Source organism: Eumetopias jubatus, unplaced genomic scaffold, assembly GCF_037043125.1.
Source record: "Eumetopias jubatus isolate StellerSeaLion01/CBP00866 unplaced genomic scaffold, mEumJub1_p1.0 scaffold_15, whole genome shotgun sequence".
NCBI lineage: Eukaryota > Metazoa > Chordata > Mammalia > Carnivora > Otariidae > Eumetopias > Eumetopias jubatus.
The window spans coordinates 56,562,905-56,583,881 of record NW_028274821.1 but is presented as its reverse complement, the minus strand read 5'-3'; the positions used below and the strand labels follow the sequence as shown (position 1 = coordinate 56,583,881).

General features: G+C 43.8%; 2 protein-coding genes across 3 annotated transcripts in view; one reads left to right on the top strand and one right to left on the bottom strand.

Annotated features, from left to right (window-relative positions):
- The window catches only part of RIGI (RNA sensor RIG-I), a 37,465-nt gene extending 27,805 nt beyond the window's left edge, over positions 1–9,660 (top strand). The window contains exons 15-18 of the mRNA XM_028115147.2: positions 1,779–1,949; positions 3,153–3,304; positions 5,826–5,969; positions 7,595–9,660. Of these exons, the coding sequence (XP_027970948.1) occupies positions 1,779–1,949; positions 3,153–3,304; positions 5,826–5,969; positions 7,595–7,912 (785 nt within the window). The 3' untranslated portion in view covers positions 7,913–9,660. The remainder of the gene's footprint in view (positions 1–1,778; positions 1,950–3,152; positions 3,305–5,825; positions 5,970–7,594) is intronic.
- A 2,551-nt stretch (positions 9,661–12,211) lies between these two features.
- The window catches only part of ACO1 (aconitase 1), a 52,743-nt gene continuing 43,977 nt past the window's right edge, over positions 12,212–20,977 (bottom strand). For both annotated transcript variants that reach the window (XM_028115150.2, XM_028115151.2), the window contains exons 18-21: positions 20,404–20,551; positions 15,989–16,111; positions 13,967–14,152; positions 12,212–13,081 (exon numbers count right to left, since the gene is read on the bottom strand). In XM_028115150.2, coding sequence (XP_027970951.2) covers positions 12,968–13,081; positions 13,967–14,152; positions 15,989–16,111; positions 20,404–20,551 — 571 coding nt within the window. In that variant the 3' untranslated portion in view covers positions 12,212–12,967. The remainder of the gene's footprint in view (positions 13,082–13,966; positions 14,153–15,988; positions 16,112–20,403; positions 20,552–20,977) is intronic.

Sequence of the window (20,977 nt, the reverse complement as noted above, 5' to 3'; positions counted from 1 at the left end):
CACAATGTTCGAAGACAAAAACTTGTAGACATCTCTTCCCATAGGTCCTACAGACAAAACCAAAGTTATTTTTAAAAATATTGTTTGAGCACGTCACTCTTTTTCTCCAATTCTCAATCAGTAGATTAAGATTAGCTGGAAATAAAACTGTTCTGTTTCCATTTTATTTTTTTTTAAGTTATAGATGCTTTTATGTGTAATATATATATTTTTAATTAAAAAAAAAGTTCAAGCACACAGTCCTGAAATCCAGCTACAGCGGCTGAAGCATGAAGGGCTGTCTCTGTAATCCTCCAGCAGGACCCCTGGGTGGCCGGCCCCCAGCTGACATTCTCAGAGCTGTGCCCCCCACCCCTCAGGGACCAGCCGGGACAGATCCTCACTCTGCTCCTCCTGTTTAGTTTTGTGTAGAATAAGCAGTCTCCATCCTGTCAGTCCTCAGTCATCACTCTTGCACTTTCCCCTTATGCAAATTTTAAACTTCATGAATCTAAAAGGTATATTCAGATTTCGAAAATTTAGCTTACCAAATGAAGTCCAATGCCACATTATTGTAGTTGGGATTCAAAGTTCTCTGCAGTCTGACTCTAACATGAGTTGATTTTCAAACTTTGTTATTTCTTTACAACTCAGCACTCAAGACATTTTCTTGTTTGTTCATTTATCCATCCATCCATCCATCACCTATCCATCCATCATCCATCCATCCATCCACATTTATTTAGAAACTTACCAGTTATTGAGTTTCTGCAAAAGAGCCTTCCCCAACCTCCCAAGACTGGTAGAGGTGTCTCTCCTCCCTGTCCCATAGATGCAATTCTGCCTCCATCCCATTGCTCATCACCTTGAATTATAGCTTCCTATTGATATCCTTCTTCCATGAGATCCTTGTAGATAAAAATGGACCTTTTAACCATGTATTTTTATCTGACAAACTATAATTGCTGAATAAATGTTTGATGAACAAGTGGATGAGTAAGTTTAGAAATTCATGAAGTATGGTGTCTGTCTTGGGCATGCCATCGTTCAGTTGAAGAGGATGGTAAAAAGAAATTGTTTTGGCCTTAACAAAATATACCTGAAGATTTTGGCTGCCAGTGTACTGTAAAAAATTAGAACTTTTATAAAGTCTATTAACTTGGAGGTGGAGACCACTGAAATTCTTTTCTCTTCTCAGTGTATCACTGGCTGAGAACTGCACACTGTTAGGGTCTCAGACTTAAATTCAAGGCCTGGTTCTCCCACTAACTAGCCTGTCAGTTTATCATACTTTCAAAACCTCAAGTTCTTCATCTGTAAAGGGGGACTATAACACTTGCCACATCAGCCTAAAAGGGCTTTGTGAAGTTCCAGTAAGTAGTTGTGAAACTGTTTTGCCAGCTATAAAGTCCTATACACATGCAAAGGCATTGTGATGAATAGTTTTGCAAAAAAACTATTAATTGTTGATAGTTGTTGATAGTTTTTTTTTTTAAAAATCAGTATCTGTTTTGAGATAACATGACTGAAGTCACACAGCTGGTTAGTACCACAGCTGGGATTTGAACTCAGGTAGTCTTGTGGCAGAGTCCAAATTGTTGAACACCATCATAATGTCCTCTCTAAAACAAGGCTAGGAATAGGCCTTACTGCCTAGGGTTGTTTTGACGTCATGAATATAAAGCACTTATCACGGTATTGGGCACATAGTAAGCATTCCATAATTATTGGTTATTTTTCGAGGGCAAAGTTCCGTCTTTGGTGAGTTGTATAATGAATGCCCTCCAACTCTGATACAGGAATGACGCTCCCAGCACAGAAGTGTGCACTGGATGCGTTCAGAACCGATGGAGATAAAAAGATCCTGATTGCCACCTCAGTTGCTGATGAAGGCATCGACATTGCTCAGTGTAATTTGGTCATCCTGTATGAGTATGTGGGCAATGTCATCAGAATGATCCAAACCAGAGGTGAGAAAAGCTTTGATGCCATGACGAAATGGCTGCCAATTTGTCTGATACGTGAGCGTGTCTGTCATTTAGAAACGTACTCTGTCCCAGTCATTGTGCTTCTGGCCTTGACCGAGCAATAGTGGCTGTATGACCGTTGGCATAGGGGACTCTGGTGTCCTTGGCCCTGACGGTGGCCTATTTGATCAGGATTGTGTCGGTACAGTTTTGCCCACTAATATATACCCTATTTTGATTCTTGTTTATGATGAATACTGTTCACTTGACCAACACTGATGGACATATTTATGGAAAGATAATTCCCACTTGCATTGAGACTCTGGCAGCCAAGGTGTGGCCCTTTCATGGTTGTGCTTGTGGTAATGATGGGCCCCCTGTATTCGAGAAGAGATACTCCATGGAATTCTCCTGTCTCACTTGAACTAGGTGATCTCCTAACTAGCCTCTCTTACTTTTTCCAATTTCCATAACAACAGCCCCCATTTTACTTCCTGAAAAACAGCTGTGGGCATGTCACTTCCCTATATAGAGTCTCTAGTCATTCCCAATTTATGTGGTGGTAAAAAGCTCACAGTCCAGCACCAACTTATCTTTCCAACCTATTTCTCATTCTTCCTCTTTATTCATTATCCACTTCTGCCGACCTGACTTCATCATTTTCTCCTTGTTGAAGAAAGCGCTCATGTACTGCTACTGATAATCCTTGTTTTACTTCTTCCCTCTCATCCCCACCTGTCCCTGACTCCCTCAGCTGGCAAAAAATTCTCCAATGCCCATAGTCCTTCACATTTATCTTCCTTATCGCACTTGTTATTTCCACCTATATTCTGGTGGCTGTGAACATATCTATTTCCCCACCTCCTTGAAGGCTCTTGAGGGAAGATCTGTTCATTATTCATCTTACAGTGCTCACAGTGTCCTCCTGAGTATTCATGTTGGATTGTCTTTAAGGCAGTCTCTCTGATAATGTAGCTGTTCAGTTATACCGTCTGGAGACCGACCCGCCAAGGAAGCCAGTCTAAGGTGGGCTCCTAGTTTAACATGTAGTTTAATATGGAGGTGCACACTTGCATTGGAGTCCATGCTCTAACAGCTCAGCTTTCTTATGAAAGTTGAATTTTAGGAGTACTCCTTTGTTTACCTCTTCTCAGATTTATCAGTTTTAAGTCAAAGACACCAAATAAGGTATTTATTTTCTGATAGGCAGAGGAAGAGCAAGAGGTAGCAAGTGCTTCCTTCTGACCAGCAATGCTGATGTAATTGAAAAAGAAAAAATAAATATATACAAAGAAAACATGATGAATGATTCCATTTTAAGGCTTCAGACGTGGGATGAAGCAGTATTTAAAGAAAAGGTAAGTCTTTTAATCTGTGTCACTGACGCAGAATCTGACCATGAGTAACAAACAGAATATGAGGATAGCTGGTGCCTTTTATCATATTGCTGAGTGTTGCATGAGAACAATAAGTTTATGCTTAAAATTTTGTCCTGCAGTGAACATCAGATTCATTCTGCTTTAGGTCTCAATGAGATTAAAATATATGTTATTAGTGCTAATACTTGAAGTGAGGTTTTTAGTTATAAAAGGGCAAACTGAGTTAGATGACCCTCAAGTCGGCAGCTCATCTTGACGACTGCACCCTAACATGGCAAAACACAGCCCTTCTCGGTCTCTCCCTCAAATCTGTCTCTCTCTAACACCCAGAGTCCTCAGAGAAAAGCTCCCCGTGCACGGCGCATGTGTTAGAATGCCTGCTTGTAGGTATTGGTATGAATGCATGCTGTGGGGTGGTGTATCTGTTCAGTTCAGCCTCTTGGTAGTGACCTTCATTTTACTGTAATTTCCTTTATAACACAGAAGCTTGGAACCAGATTGGGGAAAGTCAAGAAACACAAACACGCACCTACATGCACACACAGGCGCACATGCACCGCATACCTTCTCCAGACCTTCTCCAGACCCTCTGCAGAGACTTTCGTCTTGGGATCTCTGCCACTTGGAAGATGTATGACCTTGGGTACTTAACACTGACTGTTAAATCATCCGTCTCCTCATTAGTAAAGTTGGGAAAGTAATGGTATTTAATTCACAGGGCAATTTTGAGGATAAAATGGGGTATATACATTGCTCAGCACAGTGCCTGGAATAAAGTAAGTGCTCAAAAAATGAGTATTGTGATGGACAGAGGCATGAGGCAGACTTTAACTTCACAAAGATGAACCTTACAATTCACTAGACCAACTCCATAGTGTCCATAATTTTAAAAAGTCATAATCTCTTTGCTCCAAAAAGTTTTGAGAAACAGTGGTCTAAAGCAAATTAACACTTATTTTAGGACATAAAATGACAACTTTATGTCAGTATTTACTCGTTTTTAGAAACATTTCTTCCTAAAGTTTAGAGACTAAAATATTTAAAAATACTTCCACATTTTCATTGAGAAGAACCGCAGGGAAATTTTTTAGTTCCTCTTAATTTTCCTCCTGAATTTTACTGAGAACAGAGGTTTTTCACAGAGTCATCTTCCCGTTTTGTAGCGTATGTTGATGTTGGCAGTAAAGTCTTTAAAACCATGATAGCTTTAATATCCATGCCATAATTTTTGTCTCTTCCACTGGGTGACCAACTACGTAGACTCGTGTGGCAGGATAAAAAGAGTAAAAGCCTTTTGAGGGAGACAGAGGCTCAGCCAGACACAGACTCTCTTGTAGCCAGCTCACCAGGACAAGGAGTGGAAAACACAGGTTAAACATCTGTTGAATAGCATCTGGTACTCCCCTAACAGCCATAGAAAATGGGCAGAGGTGGTAAAGGATGGGCGGGAGCCCAGAACCAGTGTAGCCGGGACCTGTTGGCTGGTCATTCCGTGGGTGGGGGTGGGCAGTCTTGCTCCCTGCAGGATCTCCACTGACATCACAGGCAAGGGCCGCTACCGTGTGGCAGGGCTGAGAGCATGGCTCCCTGCTTGGCCTTCTCTGACACCATTAGGTGGGAGTGTTGAGATGCTTCGTTAAGGTGGAAATCTAGGTACCCCTTCAGTCTTTGCTGGCATGGGTTGGAGTTAGGCCACAGTTGTTTTTTTTATTCTGTGATGTTTGGCAGGAGTAGAACAGCTATTGTCTAAAAGTTTCTTGTCTTGCTAGGCTGCCCCTTTCCTGGTCCTATGACTAGAGAGAGTAGTAGGCTTCTGTTGAGACACTTATTTTATCTGTGTCCGTAGACATTTCTGGTTGCCAGTTCCTTCAGCCCTAAATCTGGGATATATGAGGAAAAGAAAACCCAGGTTGCTCACCACCATTTTGTTCTTAAGGGTTTTGTGTTTTCTAGCTCTCTGCCTTCCTCTCTTCACCCTTCTGAATCTTCTTAGGTTTATTTTATCTATAATGTCCAGGTTCTTTTTTTTTTATATTTTATTTATTTATTTGAAAGAAAGAGTGAGCGAGAGAGAGAGAGAGCACAAGTGGGGTGAGGGGCAGAGGGAGAGGGAGAAGCAGACTCCCTGTTGAGCAGGGAGCCCATTGTGGGGCTTGATCCCAGGACCCTGGGAGCATGACCTGAGCTGAAACCAAGAGCCAGCTGCTTAACAGACTGAGCCACCCAGGCACTCCCTTTATGGGCATCTTTGATTCAAAAATTAAAAAGGCTCATTGGAGGTCACAGGTAAACACTGACTAACAAAGAATTAGGAGAACCCAATAAAATTACCTATGGGATTTTTATAAACAAAGCCAGGCACTGTATGTTCATGGAAGCTGTACATGAATGAATGATAACATACATGTGTGTGTATGTGCGTGTGTGTAAATACCTCCTAGTTATCCCGTTATACTGACGAAGTGGATTTTGTTTTTGGTTTTTGGGTTTTTGCATGTAGGTTCTCCAGATACAGATTCAAGAAAAATTAATCAGGGATAGTCAAGGAAAAGTAGAACCTGTACCCGATAAGGAAAATAAGAAGCTGCTCTGCAGAAAGTGCAAGGGCTTTGCATGTTATACATCTGACATCAGAGTGGTGGAGGTAAGCAGCCTTTGAACAAAGAGCACTGGGTCATTTTTTAGCACTAATCAAAGCTTACTCTCTATCGGTGAGATATTTACAGTAAGAATATTATTATTTTTGTTATCATGGCCATGATATTTTAAAAAGCCAAAAAATTTCTGAAAGGAAACCCTTAACAATGAAGAAGAAAAAAGAAGCTACTTAATTAAATATTATGTAGCCACTAAAAATAATGGTCATGCTAAATGAATAGGGTACCTGTTAGATCCTAGAACAGATAAAGAATATTAATTAGAAAAAGTGGTAAAAATCTGCAGTTAACAGTAAGGTTCCAATCCTAATTTCTTAGTTTTGACAAACACACTGTGGTATGTTAGATGTTAGCATTCAGGGAAGCTGGGTGAAGGGGATACAGGAAATGTCTGGACAATTTTGCACTTTATCTATAAATCTAAAGTGATGCCAAAGTAAAGTTTATTAAACGAAATGATCATGAAGCTTATGTATAATGAAAAACTTCTTACAAACGATGGTGAAGTAGAAAAAATAACAAGGGTACAAGGTTGTAAATATGCTGGGACTTTAGGAGTGTGAAATAATAGCGACAAAACCACCATCACCATCAACAACAAAAACATCAAAAAACTATCTTTGTTCAGAAAAAAAGACTAGAGGAAATATATTAAAATGTATTACTATTTTACAGTGAGTCTCCATGATTTTCTCTATTTTATGTTTTCTAAACTTTCCTTTTGGGATATGGATCACTTTTATTAATAAAACAAAATATCTCCCCTTATTTTAAAAACATCCGCTGGTTAGTTTTCTCTATTTTTTTTTTCCTTAAAAATTTTGGATAGAAAAATCTGCAGAGACAAAAATGGGCTATAACTCCATTGCTGCTGATAGAGGGGAGGCTGGTTCAGATGATGAGTTACTAGGATTCTCCTTGGTCTTTGGAAAGCTGAAGTCTCTAATCAGTCCATCTGTTTGAGCGAGACGTGGAATATTAAGGGTGGACTAGCAAATTCCCATGCCTTTATGAATCTGCTTATCTAGAAAAGGTCCTTTCAGCTCCAATTTGAGTGATTTTTCTACTGAAATGGCCCTCTGTGACTGTTTTCCTGAGGGGCTGGTACGTTGGGTCTGCATTTGTTCTGTACAGAGTGGCCTTTCTCGGGACTCTAAAGTTGGCTGTAGGTGGAGTTTCTGGGCACATTAGTCTGTGACCCTCTGCAGATCCACATTGACCCTTCATTGTTCTCTGTATCCTTTGGATTGTGTCTGTCAGGTGAACTGAGGCTTTGGAGATCTTCAACAAATACCTCCTTTTGTTTCTGAATTAATAAAGAGTATCTACTTTCAGAAGCTCAGTTGCCTGTAAACTTTAGTCCTCCTCTTCACGAGACGGCCCCTATCACCTCACTTGCATCCTCACCCCCACCCTTGTAACCGGGAGTCCGGTTGTATGGATTCTAGTCTGGCCTTCAGGTGAATGCATTATTTCCTTCCTACCCCATCTGTAAAATAAGTGGGATCCTACCTGCTCTGGATCTCAGATTGTGGTGGAGTTTTTTAAAATCACAGTTCTGTCCTAGTTCTAATGTTGTGTTTTGTGTGTTATTCAATCCCTTCATCTGTAGGACTGCCATTACACTGTGGTGGGAGATGCTTTCAGGAAGTGCTATGTGAGTAAATTACACCCCAAACCAAAGAGCTTTGGGCATTTTGAGAAGAGAGCAAAGATCTTCTGTGCCAGACAGAACTGCAGCCATGACTGGGGAATCCATGTGAAGTATAAGACATTTGAAATTCCAGTTATAAAAATAGAAGGCTTTGTGGTGGAGGATATTACAACTGGAGCTCAGAAACTATATGCCAAGTGGAGGGATTTTCCTTTTGAGAAGAGATCCTTTGATGCTACAGAAATGTCCAAAGGACCTCAGGACCTCAGTCTTTAGCTACAGGGAATGGATGACCTTGACTGAAGAAATTAGCCCCAGTGGGTACAGTCATGGATTGTATGTACCCCTGTGAAGATACTTTACGCAAGCTTGTATCAAACTGAGTATGTCACTTAACTTCACCCTCTGTTTATTGTTTTCAGCAGTTTGAACTGTATCACATATGTAAAGCACAAGTGAATCAAAGCACTAATACTCTGTAAGCCAGTGGAGCTCTAAGTACTTGGGAGAAATTAAAAAGCCTTAACTTCTTTTCCTATCCTTCATTTCACAACTGACTGCCAGTGTACACCCAGTAGCCATTCAGTACACACTGGAATACTGGAATGAATGAATGAATGAACGAATGAAATGTTGAAAGTGTTTCCACCATAAACTGACTTTTGCCCTTAATATACTGAAATTGTTCTTAAGTCCTGTAAGACTGCCCCACCCCGTCCCACTTCAGGCATCAGTTGCAGATCCAGGTAATCACCTGTGCCTCTCACTGACAGGCTGTAGGTCAGAGGTTCCCATGACCTCCTCCTTGAATTTGATTAATCTGCTAGAGTAGCTCACAGAACTCAGAGAAACATTGTATTTTCTTAATCACCGGTTTATTAGAAAAGGATATAACTAAGGAACAGCCAGATGGAAGACATGCATAGGGCAAGGTGTGGGGAAGGACAAGGAGTTCCCACAGCCTCTCCAAATCTCCACCTGTTCACCAGGTAGAAGCTCTCCAAACCCTGTCCTTTGGGTTTTTATGGTGGCTTTATTATATAAGCATGACTGATCAAATCATTGGCCATTGGTGATTGATTCAACCTCCAGCTCCACTCCCCAGTTGTCAGGGGGTGGGACTGAGAGTACCAGCCCTAGAATCAGAGTTGGTTGTTCTGGCAACCAGCCCCATCCTTAGGTGCCCTCCAAAAGTCATGTCATTAGCGTAACAAGAGATACCTTTGTCCCTTGTGTCACTTAGGAAATTCCAAGGGTTGTAGGAGCCCAGTGCCAGAAATGGGGATGAAAGGCAAATATGTATTTATTATATAAATCACAATCTCACAAGTATCTCTTTTTATCTATGATTGCCTTTTTTGGATGCTGTTGTTTAAGAACTCTAATAGGATGTTTAAAACACCTACTGGAGATTCGAGAAAAGTTCTTTCAAGTATCTAAATGGTCCAGTTTGGATGAAGGTGAATAGTCCTCTCTTCAACCAACAGAAGGCAGACTGAAGGTGAAACAAAAAAAATCTTGGAATTTCCTTATTGGATTTTTTGCCCCGAGTCAAGCCACTGCCAGGCATAGAGCCTGGAACAGAGTTAGGCACTCGGTTACTATTTACGGAATGAAAAAAACCTGGTAGGTAGCGTTTTAAGAATGGCAGACTCTTGACTGATGCCTAAATGCTGGTCATTGGATTTCTCGGTCAAAAGCTGTATGTCAGAACCAAGTGGGGAGCCTTTTTCATGGGCACATGCCCCACCTCCATTAGGACATCCTGGCAGGTGTCCAGACATGGGTACTTTGTGAGGTTTCTCAGGTGGTTCAGATACAACCAATCACACACACCCGCAGGACCTTGTTTCTCTATGGTTCCTGCCAGGGCTGACATGGTGATGGGTTTTTGACCGGAAATGAGAAGTTGCCTTCGGTCAAATGCCTGATTGTGTAATAAGGGCTGTAAACTCTGATTCCTGTCCTTACAACTGATATTACTACTTTATTTAAAAAAATTAAAAATTTTTTTTAAATTTAAATTCAATTTGGTTAACCTGTAGTGTATTATTAGTTTCGGAGGGTAAAACTGACATTATTACTTGAGTTTAAAAGACAAACCGTCAGGTCAGCATTTCCTCAAGCAAGTCCTGTGGAACACACACGCTGTGAGATGCTCTGACGAAAATGCTCTCTGGTCAGGAGAGGCTCCTGAATCAAACGCTGCCAGCCCGCCCCTCAAATGAGTGAGTGATTTACACTATAACTGTCATTGTGTGGCAATGTGTCAGTTCTGTGCTAACAAGACCCCCTGAACTCAGTGGTTCCCAAATACACTGACCCTGGAACCCTGTTATTCCCGGGACACCGCTCCCATCCTGTGGAAGCGCCACAACAGGCATGCAGCCCTGACGCAGCCAGCCAGCCAGCCAGCCAGAGCCAAACCGGAGTGATGTTAATTTCAGGACTGTACCAGGTACTCTTTTATCATACCACGTACTAGAAGTACGCATTTCACTCAGCAAATCTGCACTTAATATGCAGGACTCCGTTCCTGGGGCGCAAATTATTAAAACTATTAAAACTCTCAGCTATAATTATATAATCTTTGTGATAATTAGGCTGGGTGAACAAAAACTACTTGGGTGTTAAATTCTCTTTGTGGTCATGACATTTGACAGCTTCCTCAGAAAGCAGCCAGGGAACCTTACTGTTTTTCCGGACGGAAGTCTACATTGCTTCTACATAACCCTGCTGGGTACTCTACTGTCCTCACATAACCCTGAAAGGGAAACTGGGCCCAAAATATGGTTCTTCACTTTGGTGACTGGAAACTCCCAACTTTAGCTTACAGAATACTGGGAGATAAATCTCTTAAGATCACAACTACTAACTCTTACCCCAGAGCTGCTGGTGACCATATGCCCAGGCATGCGGAGCAGCCCGAAAGAATGAGGTAAGACGAGTGGAGGAGTGATAGGGAGGGAACCTGAGTTTGAGTCACTAGATCCAGTCAAGGCTATGGCTGTGGCTACCTCTGTTCTTCAAGTTCTATGAGCCAGTTATTATTAACATTTGTGCTTAACCAGTTTGAGTTGTGCTTCTAATAACACTATGAGTCATGACTGCTACACCCTTCCCCGAGCTCACTCTCACCAACTAATGGCTGTCCCGGAGCCGAAGACACATGTGCTAAAACAAGTCTGTGGGTTAGCACAGTGTGCACACCAAGGAATGCTTGGTTTCTTAGGAGGCGTAATGGATTTAGAAAACTGTTGACAAAGGAGCTGAGACCCCCACGGAGAGGAAGAGGGCCGGCAGGCACCTTGAGCAAGGAGCACACATCTCGTCTGGAGTGAGAGGACTAGTGCCTTCTCGAGAAACTAGGCCTAAGGAGTTCATTTGTTCAGTCTTGTTGTGGGCCAGGCTGTGACACTGGGCAAGACATTTTATTAATGAACAGGATCGAGGGTGCATTTGGAGGTAGAGAAGTTCGGAAGCGTACCAGAAGTTATAGCCACAAGAACCTGTCTCCACATAACCACTCAATGTGAGGAGCTAGACGGCCCCCCAGAAGCGAGGTAATGAAGAGCTAAGGCAGTAGAGGTCTGTTTTCTCAGCCCTTCTTTGTATTTTTGTGTTAGGACTGATCCTTATTTGAAGGTCATAGGCTTTTTTATACAACAAGGTTCTGTTTGTAATCTTTTTTTATGAACACAAGCTAGTTCCCAGGAACCTCAGGGGCAGGGATGCTCACTAACCTGTCTTGTCCCTCATCTTTGAAGAGGTAGAAACAGGACTCAGTCCTCGGTGTTCTAATGGCCAGGCCATACTCCCTGAGTGCCAAATTTGAGATTTTTAAAATTCATTACAAGGAGATCAACCTGTGAGCTCTAATTATGAACTGCATGTTTTTTGTGTTCTCCCAAAATTCGTGTTGAAGCCCTAACCCCCAGTGTCTCTCTTTGGAGATGGGACCTCTAAGGAAGTGTTTCAGGTTAAATAAGGTCGTAAGGTGGGGCCCTGATTTGATAAAATCAGTGTCCTTACATGGCACCAGAGAGCCAGCTCCTTATCTCCTCACACACGCATTAAGGAAAGACATGTAAGGGCACAGCAAGGAGGTGGCTGTCTGCAAACCAGGAAAAAAGTTCTCACCAGAAAAGGAAGTGGCTAGACACTGGATCTTGGGCTTCTGGCCTCCAGAACTAGGAGAAAATATATTTTTGATGTTTGAGCTACCCAGTCCATGGTTATTTTGTTATGGTAGCCGGAGCAGACTAAGACATGCGCCCCCAAAATGATGTCAGTGATGAATATAAGCAGATTAACTATAGGACACAAAAATAAAAAAATGATGACCTGCTCACCATACTTACATTATTGCTACTGCTACCTTCTTGTCTGCTCCCAACCGGGGCAGAGAAATCCTCTTCCTCAGCTCTTCCACATCCCCCTGTATGGTACAGCTGCGGTTGTAAAAGCAGAACTTGAAGGTCACCTGATGCTGCAGTCTGAGACTCACTCTGCTCGAAATATCCCCAGACTAGAGCCTCACACACATTACACAATTCAATTCCAAAGTCAACAAGCTTTCCTTGAAAATAGATTTAATCTTCCTCAAATTACAAATGTTCTAAGTCTCTCTCCAAAACCACCACCAAAGTTCTCCTCTTGACAAATGAATTTTCTGGGGAAAAATTTTGAGGAGAGTAAAAGAAAACATCACATTTTTTTTTTTTTAATGTTGATCCATCTAAAGGCACATAATCAAAAAATGTCAGTGTCTGACCTGCCCACGAGGTGTCTGGATCACTCCTTCCGAAGGAAGAAGGCAGACAGGAGAATCACAATCACCGCTGTGATTTGAGAACATTTTCATCTACCGTGTCAGTTAACACTGGCATAATATGCAAAGGCCAGTGGCGCTCAAGGGAAGGTTTCATGGAGCAGAGGATAACAGAGGAACAGAAATGGGGACAGGGGATGCCTTCTGAGAAGACTTATTTGTGTCCAGCTGAACATTAACAGGCCAAGAGTGAAAAATCGACATTCTGTGATCAGTGACTTCACACACAAGCTCAAGTTCTCTCTTTCTGGCACTACTGACATTCCCACCATTCTAGCTCCAAATTCTAGAAAAAGAGAAAAAGATCCACAAAAATAGAGAATGTCAGAACTGCGCATTCTGAGCCCGGAGGAATGGCACCAGTTACGTCAGTGCTTACGCGCTTCCGTGCAGGGAGGCCGCCATGCGCTGGGGATGCTCTGCACCAAGGGCCCTGTGGGCTAGTGGCGCTTCGCTTCCCCCGGCGCAGCTCCAAGCGCAGGGCTCCGAGTGCAGCTGACCTACTTGGCCATCTTGCGGATCATGTAGTTGAGGATGCCCCCGTTGTGGAAATAAGCGAGCTCCACGTCCGTGTCGAACCTCATGATGGCCTGGAAGGTCTTCCCGGTATCCAGCTGTGACGACAAAGAAGCAGAGGAGAACCAGTGGGGGAGGAGGCCAGGTAGCTGTGTCAGGAGGGATGCCCCCCCCACCCTCAGAGCTGCCCCTCAAAATATGGTCCACACACCAGCGGAGCCAGCAGCACTGGGGGGCGCGTGCCGTCCCTCGCTCCAGCCCAGACCCAGTGAATCCGGGGCTGCATTTGGACAAGATCCCCAGTCGACTCCTCTGCACAGTAAAGCACCGTGGGGTACAAATGATGGAGGTGACGGACACATGAGGACCAGGTCTCTTGGGGCAGCAGCTACTAGTGACGCAAGGGATGGTATTTTCTAGACCCTCTCCGGGAGCTGCGGGTTGGCAGAAGTCTCATTAAGGTTGTCCCGTAGGCAGCTGGTCCAGTTGCTGACCCTGGGGCCTCGGCACTGGGTACCTGCCTTGCCGCCCCTCACCTCGGGAGCTGTCGCCTTTACCTTTAGGCTAATCAAAACCTGGGGTGAGGCTCAGGAATGGGTGTGTCTGTTCACATTTTGATAATAAAAGGTGTTTTTTTAAGATCATGTGAAAATGTCCTGTCTCCGAACTTCTAACACTCTTTTCTGGGCTAAAGAGAGACTGGGAGTCAGAGGAGATAGTGGGGCTGGCTGGGGTTGGGGAGTAAGAAAGGAACTGATGGTAACTCCATGAGTAAAGAGAAATAAGTAATCCATCAACAGGTGCAGGGGGGGCACCGGTTGTGTTGTGAAGGCAGAGCAGGTGCCAGCAGAACTCCTAGGTCTAACGCACTCCTACTGACTGCCTGTTTTCCTTCCAAAGCCCACTCATTCCCTTCTCGCGGGTTTGATGATGAATGCACGGTCCCGTTTACTTGGACCTGGCACAGGGAGGCTCCAGCTTACCTTGACCTGCACTTTCATTCGTGGTGTGAGGTTTTCTGGAATGATGATGGAGTATCGTTCCCGCCCTGTGAGTCCCAGGGTGTCTGCGGTCTCCCCAGGGAGATATTCGAGGGGAATCACCCCCATTCCCACCAAGTTACTGCGGTGAATGCGCTCATAACTTTCAGCCAGGACAGCTTTGATTCCCTGAGGAGCCAAGACAGTACTTTGGACATAGTTCCAATTTTCTTTAGATACACAAAACTTTACAAAAGGCTTCTTCAGTCAAAACTCCTCTCACACCTAAATTCTTTTTAAGTACCAATGAGTTGTTTACATAAACAGTTACTCTAGTTATAAATAACACAGCAGCTGGTCTGAACTGACTGCCTACAATGTACAGGCAGCATAATAAAGTGGCTTCTCTCATCCCACCTTCCACCAACCCTCGGAGGGAGATGCTACCATTGTGCCCTCTTCACCCACACGGTCAGTGGTGGTATCTGGTAATTGAACCCATGCAGTTTGACCACACATTTAGCTGCTTTGTGATACAACATCTCTTAACACACTTCCATTGTATCTGGAATCCACACCGCAAAACAACATAAATTTTTCTTTTCTCTCCCTTGAATAGGTGCAGACACAAAAGACTTAACCGACAAAGCAACTTTCAGAACATACTACAGAGATAGGAAATGATGTGCTGCTTTTGCAATTCCTGTTTCAAGAACAGGAGATACTCTATATGGATCCGTGTGCACATGTGTTCACTCTGAGGGGGAGTGGAGGCTTTGTAAACACGTCCGATGCACGTCCCTATGCTGGGTAAGGGCTGCTTGCGGCTGCGAACCAGTCGTCCAGCCCCCTCTGCTGTGAGGAGAGCCCAGCACTGCTGCGCGGCCCAGCCCGGGGCAGCTGGAACTCTCGGGGCCGTTCCGTACGGAAGCCTCGGGCCTAGGGGGCCCCTCGCACGCCAGTTCTCTTGGCCTCCTTCAGCTCTTACAGTCTCCACCGGCTGCATTTCTACTGCCAGCCCCATCCCTAAAACCCTTTCCTCCTCTGTAATTTCTCTGGTTCTTTTCCGCAGCTTCTAGAAAAGGCAGGCTTTTGACATATTACCAAGTAATCAAAGAACATCTTTTGTTCCCCCCACAAAGCAATATGATTGATAAAAAACAAAACAAAGCAATAGGTGTGATGTTCAAAGAGATTTATCGAAGCCTGGACATCCGGAGGGCTGCCTGCCAGACCCCGCCTTCTTTACTGGACGTGTGGATATCACCGTATGCGGTGTTTCCCAAGGTTTAATTTGCTCGAGCCATAAATCCCTGAGATTGGCACCAGCTAAGTCATCTTCCCCTACCCTGAGAATGCAGGCTGAGCAGCAGGACTCCTCCCTGCTTTCGGGGCCAGGAGATGCTCCAGAGGTAAGAAACATCTGCTCCCTGCACGGCCCCTCCATGGGGACGCCTCCATGGGGACGCCTGAAGCGGCTCAGGCCCTGAAATGGCCACAGGTTCTCAAGAGCTGTCTGTCTACATCCAGAGAGAGCGTCCTTCACTCTTGAGAGTCCATAAGCCGACTCAGAGGCAGTGAAAGGCCACTGTAAGAAGTGCACTCCCCAAGTCTGTCCAAAGCACCGGTTCCTTACTTTTACCCTTCCCTGAACCTCCTGAGGGACAACACGGGAGCAGCATCTGGGCTTACAGCTCGCCTGGGACAATGGCCTGAAATACTTGGCCCGTCCTCGGCCTGAATATTAGGAAAACCATGCCATTTTTCCCCACAAAAAGAAGACATACATACACACATTTGAAAATAATTTCAGAGACTTCACAGACCCTCCTCCCAACTGCTCCATAGACACGCCCAAAGGTCCATGGTTCCCAGAATAGGAGTATCTGATCTATGGGACCGGTTCAACTCTGGATTAGCCTTCACTGAGTGAGGTAAAGGCAAATCCGTGAAGAAGCAGGAGCTGAACAAACATCACATGCTTTCCTGAGCTAGCCTGCTGGGGTCCCTCCACGTCACACTCACCAGGAGGAAAGGGCCCTTGGCTGCCCAGTCTCGGGAGCTGCCTGAGCCGTATTCTTTCCCGGCCAGAACGATCAGGGGAAGGCCTGCCTGCTGGTACTGCTCAGCAGCATCGAACACGTCAAGCTGAGGAAGAGAAAAGCAAGGTTTACAGATGCAGCAGAGTGTGGACACAGGCCAGGGGGACCTGGTGAGAAGCACAGGGTCTTCAGTGGCCCAGTCAACACAAAGCCAACAGAAAACTCAACCAATCAGTGGCCTGCGTTACAAATCTCCAATTCACCCCTACCAATGAATTTTATGTTCTTTTAACTAAAATGCCTAGTTTTTGTCCTGGTTTTAGAAAAACATTCAAATCCTACGGCATCAAGGGAAAAAAAAGAAAGTCGATCAGATTTTTCCCCCTCTTCCATTGATTAAACTATTTTAAAGCTTAGGAAACGGAGAATCCCACCTAAACCTGGGTTTTGACTCAGTCTAGAGACTCAGTTATGGTCACCTGTAAAGGGCAGCAACCACAAAGAAGGTGACGTGTTCTGAAATTATATAAAATGCAAACATACATACACTTATTTATTTTAGATAGAGAGCGAGTGCAGGGAGAGGTAGAGGGAGAGAGAGAAGCCTCAAGAAGACTCCCCACTAAGTGCAGAGCCTGGTGGAGGCCTCGATTCCAGGACCCTGAGATCATGACCTGAGCCAAAATTAAGAGTCTGCCACTTAACACTCTGGGTCACCCAGGCACCCCAAAATGCAAACGTGTATCAGTCACCCTTCTCTACAAGGATGTCAAGGCAGAGACAGCAGAAACACGGGTGGAAGCAGAGATCAATAAGGGACAGGAGAGGATTAACTAATATTTTGGTATATATGAGAAACATCTTCCACAAACAGCTTCATTTGTTTCTCACAAAAATTCTGAATATTCTGCTGTGCCAAGACTTCACAAAGACATTTGATATCATTGCTGGTGATATGAAACAATTGTTCTTCCTGGCTACTTAAGTAAAAAAAAAAAAAAGAAAGAAAGGAAAAAAAAATCCCTCAAGAGAGGGTTTCCTTCAAAAGAAGCTCTAGAAAGGTGTGTAATCAACCTCTCAAGTAAGCTTTCCCAAACTACTATTTCGGTGGGCTGATGGAGCCTGTGGTTAGCTCCACATGACGTTACCCAAATCTGGGGAGCTTATAAAGCAACGGCTCCCTACACATTCCCTCTCTTCTAAAGATGAGGACAGGGGCGCCTGGGTGGCTCAGTCGGTTAAGCGACTGCCTTCAGCTCAGGTCATGATCCCAGGGTTTTGGGACCGAGTCCCGCATTGGGCTCCTTGCTCACCAGGGAGCCTGCTTCTCCCTTTCCCTCTGCCTGTCTCCCCTGCTTGTGCTCTCCTGCTCTCTATCAAATAAATAAAAATCTTTAAAAAAAAAAAGAGGACATAAAATGTCCGTTATTGTTCCTTTCTATCTCCAGTATTATATTTAAACTACCAGTTCTCTATTTCTCCATTTTCGTTATCAATTTCCTGCTTTGATGAGGATTTAGTTCTCCCTCTCTTTTTAAAAAGATTTTATTTATTTAATTGAGAGAGAGTGCATGTGTGAGTGGAAGGAGGGACAGAAGAAAAGGGAGAGAATCCTGAAGCAGATTCCCCAACTGAGTGCAGAGCCCAATGCAGGGCTCGATCCCAGGACCCCGAGATCATGATCTGAGCTGAAATCAAGAGTCAGACGCTTAACTGACTGGGCCACCCAGGCACCCCGGGGATTTAGTTCTCTCCCCAGCCTCCCGATATAATTATGTCATACGTTTTGAGTAAGTCAATATTTGGTGTTTGCACTACACTGACTTATGTGGATGTTATTTATAGCTGAGTCAGATAATGTACTCTGAATTCCTTTTCTTGGTAATCAAAAAAATTTCCACTGGAATTAATAATTTTCTTTTTGTGTGTGTACTCACCTGTTTCTATGTCACTACCCATCAATTAATCCCCAAACACTCTGCCTAAAGTACACATCTTCTCTAAAGACATTCAAATGTATCAGGCAGTCTGTCATTTAAAAATCTCTTCCGTAGAGATCTCTCTCCAGGAGCTTCAGTCCTGTTCTAATTTGGACTGATTCTTCTCTAGATGGTGCATTCCTGTGATGGAAGAATCTTCCTTCACCAACATCCTGGGAATTGCCTGCATTTCCTTTTCCTGGATCCTACAACTTCCCCTTTTTTGGCTTATTCCCTCATTTTGGTAAAACGCATTTACCAAGTAGCTTCCTGAGACAGGGATTGAGGAGTATTTTTAAAGTTTTTGAACCTGAATGTGTTATTACTTTAACATGGGACATGGAATTTGGGGGTGCAAGCCAGTCTAAGTTTCCAGTGTTGGTTTGAGCACTTCTGATCTCCAGCACATTGCACAGAAGCTGTTTTCCCCCCTTTGGAAGTTTCTAGATCTTCTCCTTTTCTCTGCTGTTCCTAACTTCATACCGATGCAATTTGGAGCTGGTCTTCCATAATCATGTGGGTATTCAGTGGATGTCATGTTGGAGTTGGATCTTGAAGTCGGGGAATTCTCCTTGTGTTACTTCCCGGGTAATTTCCTTTCTTCTCTTCTTAGCATCTCTGTTTAGTCAGATGCTGGGCCTCCTCATTTCAGTCTAATTTTCTTATATTTTTTCTCTAATTTTTCCTTTGTCTTTCTGTTCTATATTCTGAGAGATTTTCTCAACGAATCAACTTTTCCTGTGAAATTTTTTTAGGGGCTTTTTTTTGTTAATAGCCTTTTCTTTCTTTTTTAATTACTATTTTTTATCAAGAGCCCTTTCTCGTCCTTTGATTACTTTATGCCAACAGGAAATCATTTCATCACTCTGAGAAGATAATCTTTTCTTCGTTTTCTTCTACACTTTGCATTATCTCTGTTTTCTTTCCCTTCCCCACCGTTCTTTGTCTAGGTCTGTCTTTCAAGTTCAAGGCTTCGCTCAAATGTCTGTATCTCTGATTCTGTCTCCTTATTTAAGATGAGGCTCTGAACATCTGACCAGAAATTCTATGTCATGGCAGGGCTTGTAAATTCGTGAGGTTCACTGTGACAGTCAGTATACTGGAGGCCCCCCAGTGTCTATACTGCACATCTTTCCCCTTGTCTCTTGGGCATTCTACCAGCTAACTATCTTTAATAGTTTGTTTAACATCCCTGCTCTTCACTGAACACCTACCTACTGGGTGCTGACTTTGTGTTGGGTCCTGGTGATCAGTGATTACTTATAAACAGTTTGCTTTACCAAAATATAATCTGTTACAAGTGAGGTGGTATGGGTGGTGATCAACCGCACTGATGTTGGAGCCAGACTCCCTGGGTTTTGCTTTGAAGATTGATTGATTGATTGATTGGGGGGGAGGGGCAGAGGAAGAGAGAGAAACTTATGCAGACTCCGGGCCTAGCACGGAGACTGTTGCGGGGCTCGATCTCACGACTCTGAGATCTCGGCCTAAGTTGAAACCAAGAGTCGGATGCTCCACCGACTGAGCCACCCAGGTGTCCCCAGACTCCCTGGGTTTTAATCTCCATTTTTATTATCTTAAAAGATGGACAATTATGGTACCTCCCTCAAAGGGTTGTTATGAGGATTAAATAAGTCAATATAGGCAAAGAGTTTAGAACAGTACACGGGATGTAGTAAATTCCATATAAATACTAGCTGTTATTATTTTTAAGTAAGTCAGGAGGGTGATTTCTCAAGTAACTTAAACAGTTCTCAAGCAGCTCTGCAGCGTCTGCAAAGGGAAGGGAAGCAACACCGAGGACCCATGACACGCACCAGATACTCTGCTCTGTGTTGTATACACGTCTTTCCATTTAAGCTTAAGCCTCAGAGCCTTACAGGGTGGATATCCTATTTCGCAGGTCAGAAAAATGAGGCTCAGAGAGGGCAATAACTTGCTGAAGGCTCCACAGCCAGTATGTAGGACTCAAAGCACAGGCTCTCCCTCCCATCTGGGAATGAAGAGTTCCAGCTGTAACAGGCCAACTGCAAAGGGCTCCCGTCAGGACCCAGGCAGGCCTCCGCGGGCCTCTATGTTCCTCCTCCTCCTCGTGGAATGGGGACTTAAATGCTAATAAAGTCATACAATAGCACCTGTTGATAAATGTCCTCTATCTTAACCTGGAAGTTCCCCCTTAAATACTCTGAACTGACCACATTTCACTCAGAGGCTTTGTAAATTCAACTCCCAGGAAACCACGAAGCAGAATCTCTAAGCAGGAAGAGAAAGTTGTAGAACTTAAAAGGGCATCTCTGTCCGTGATGAACTCTCTCAAAACAAGAGGTAGCATGGGGCTATGAAGAAAAAATGAGACCCAAAGGAAAGTGACTGTGTAAATATCCAACCTCCCAGAGCCTGACAAAGACACAGTACTCACAATTTCTCCAGAAGGCAGATGTATAGTCTGTGGTGCCTGCTTGTTCAAAAATTTGTTTAATAAGCGAATGTTGGCAAACGTCCCCCGTGCCATGATGGCATCATTACCTCGGCGGGAGCCATAGGAGTTGAATTCTCGTGGAGTCAAGCTAATAATGTAAGCAGGAGAGGGGCTAGGTTAGTGAACGGAGCAAAGATAAAACTTAGCTTCCATTAAAAAAAAAGAGAAAAACCATAGACCCAGATATCCCTCTAAGTCTACTAAGCATCGCTTCTCCAAGGCAGCAAAGCTGTTTCTGTATCTTCTGCTGAGGGGAGAGTCAGAGGTCAGAGGTGGGGCAGTGAAAGGGGGAAATCAGCATTCTCCCAGGATCAACTTCTAGTCTTATAAATCTGGGTAGAAAAACCAGGAGGAACTCTAATGAGTATTTATTTTACTGATTCAGTAGGATAGCCTAGAAAACTTCACAAGAGATAAAATATTCAAAATGGGTAAGAAAAAGGAAACCAAAAGAGTAATCAGTGTGGGCCAGTCAGGTGGAGTCAAGAATGAGGGAAACACAAAATACATTCTG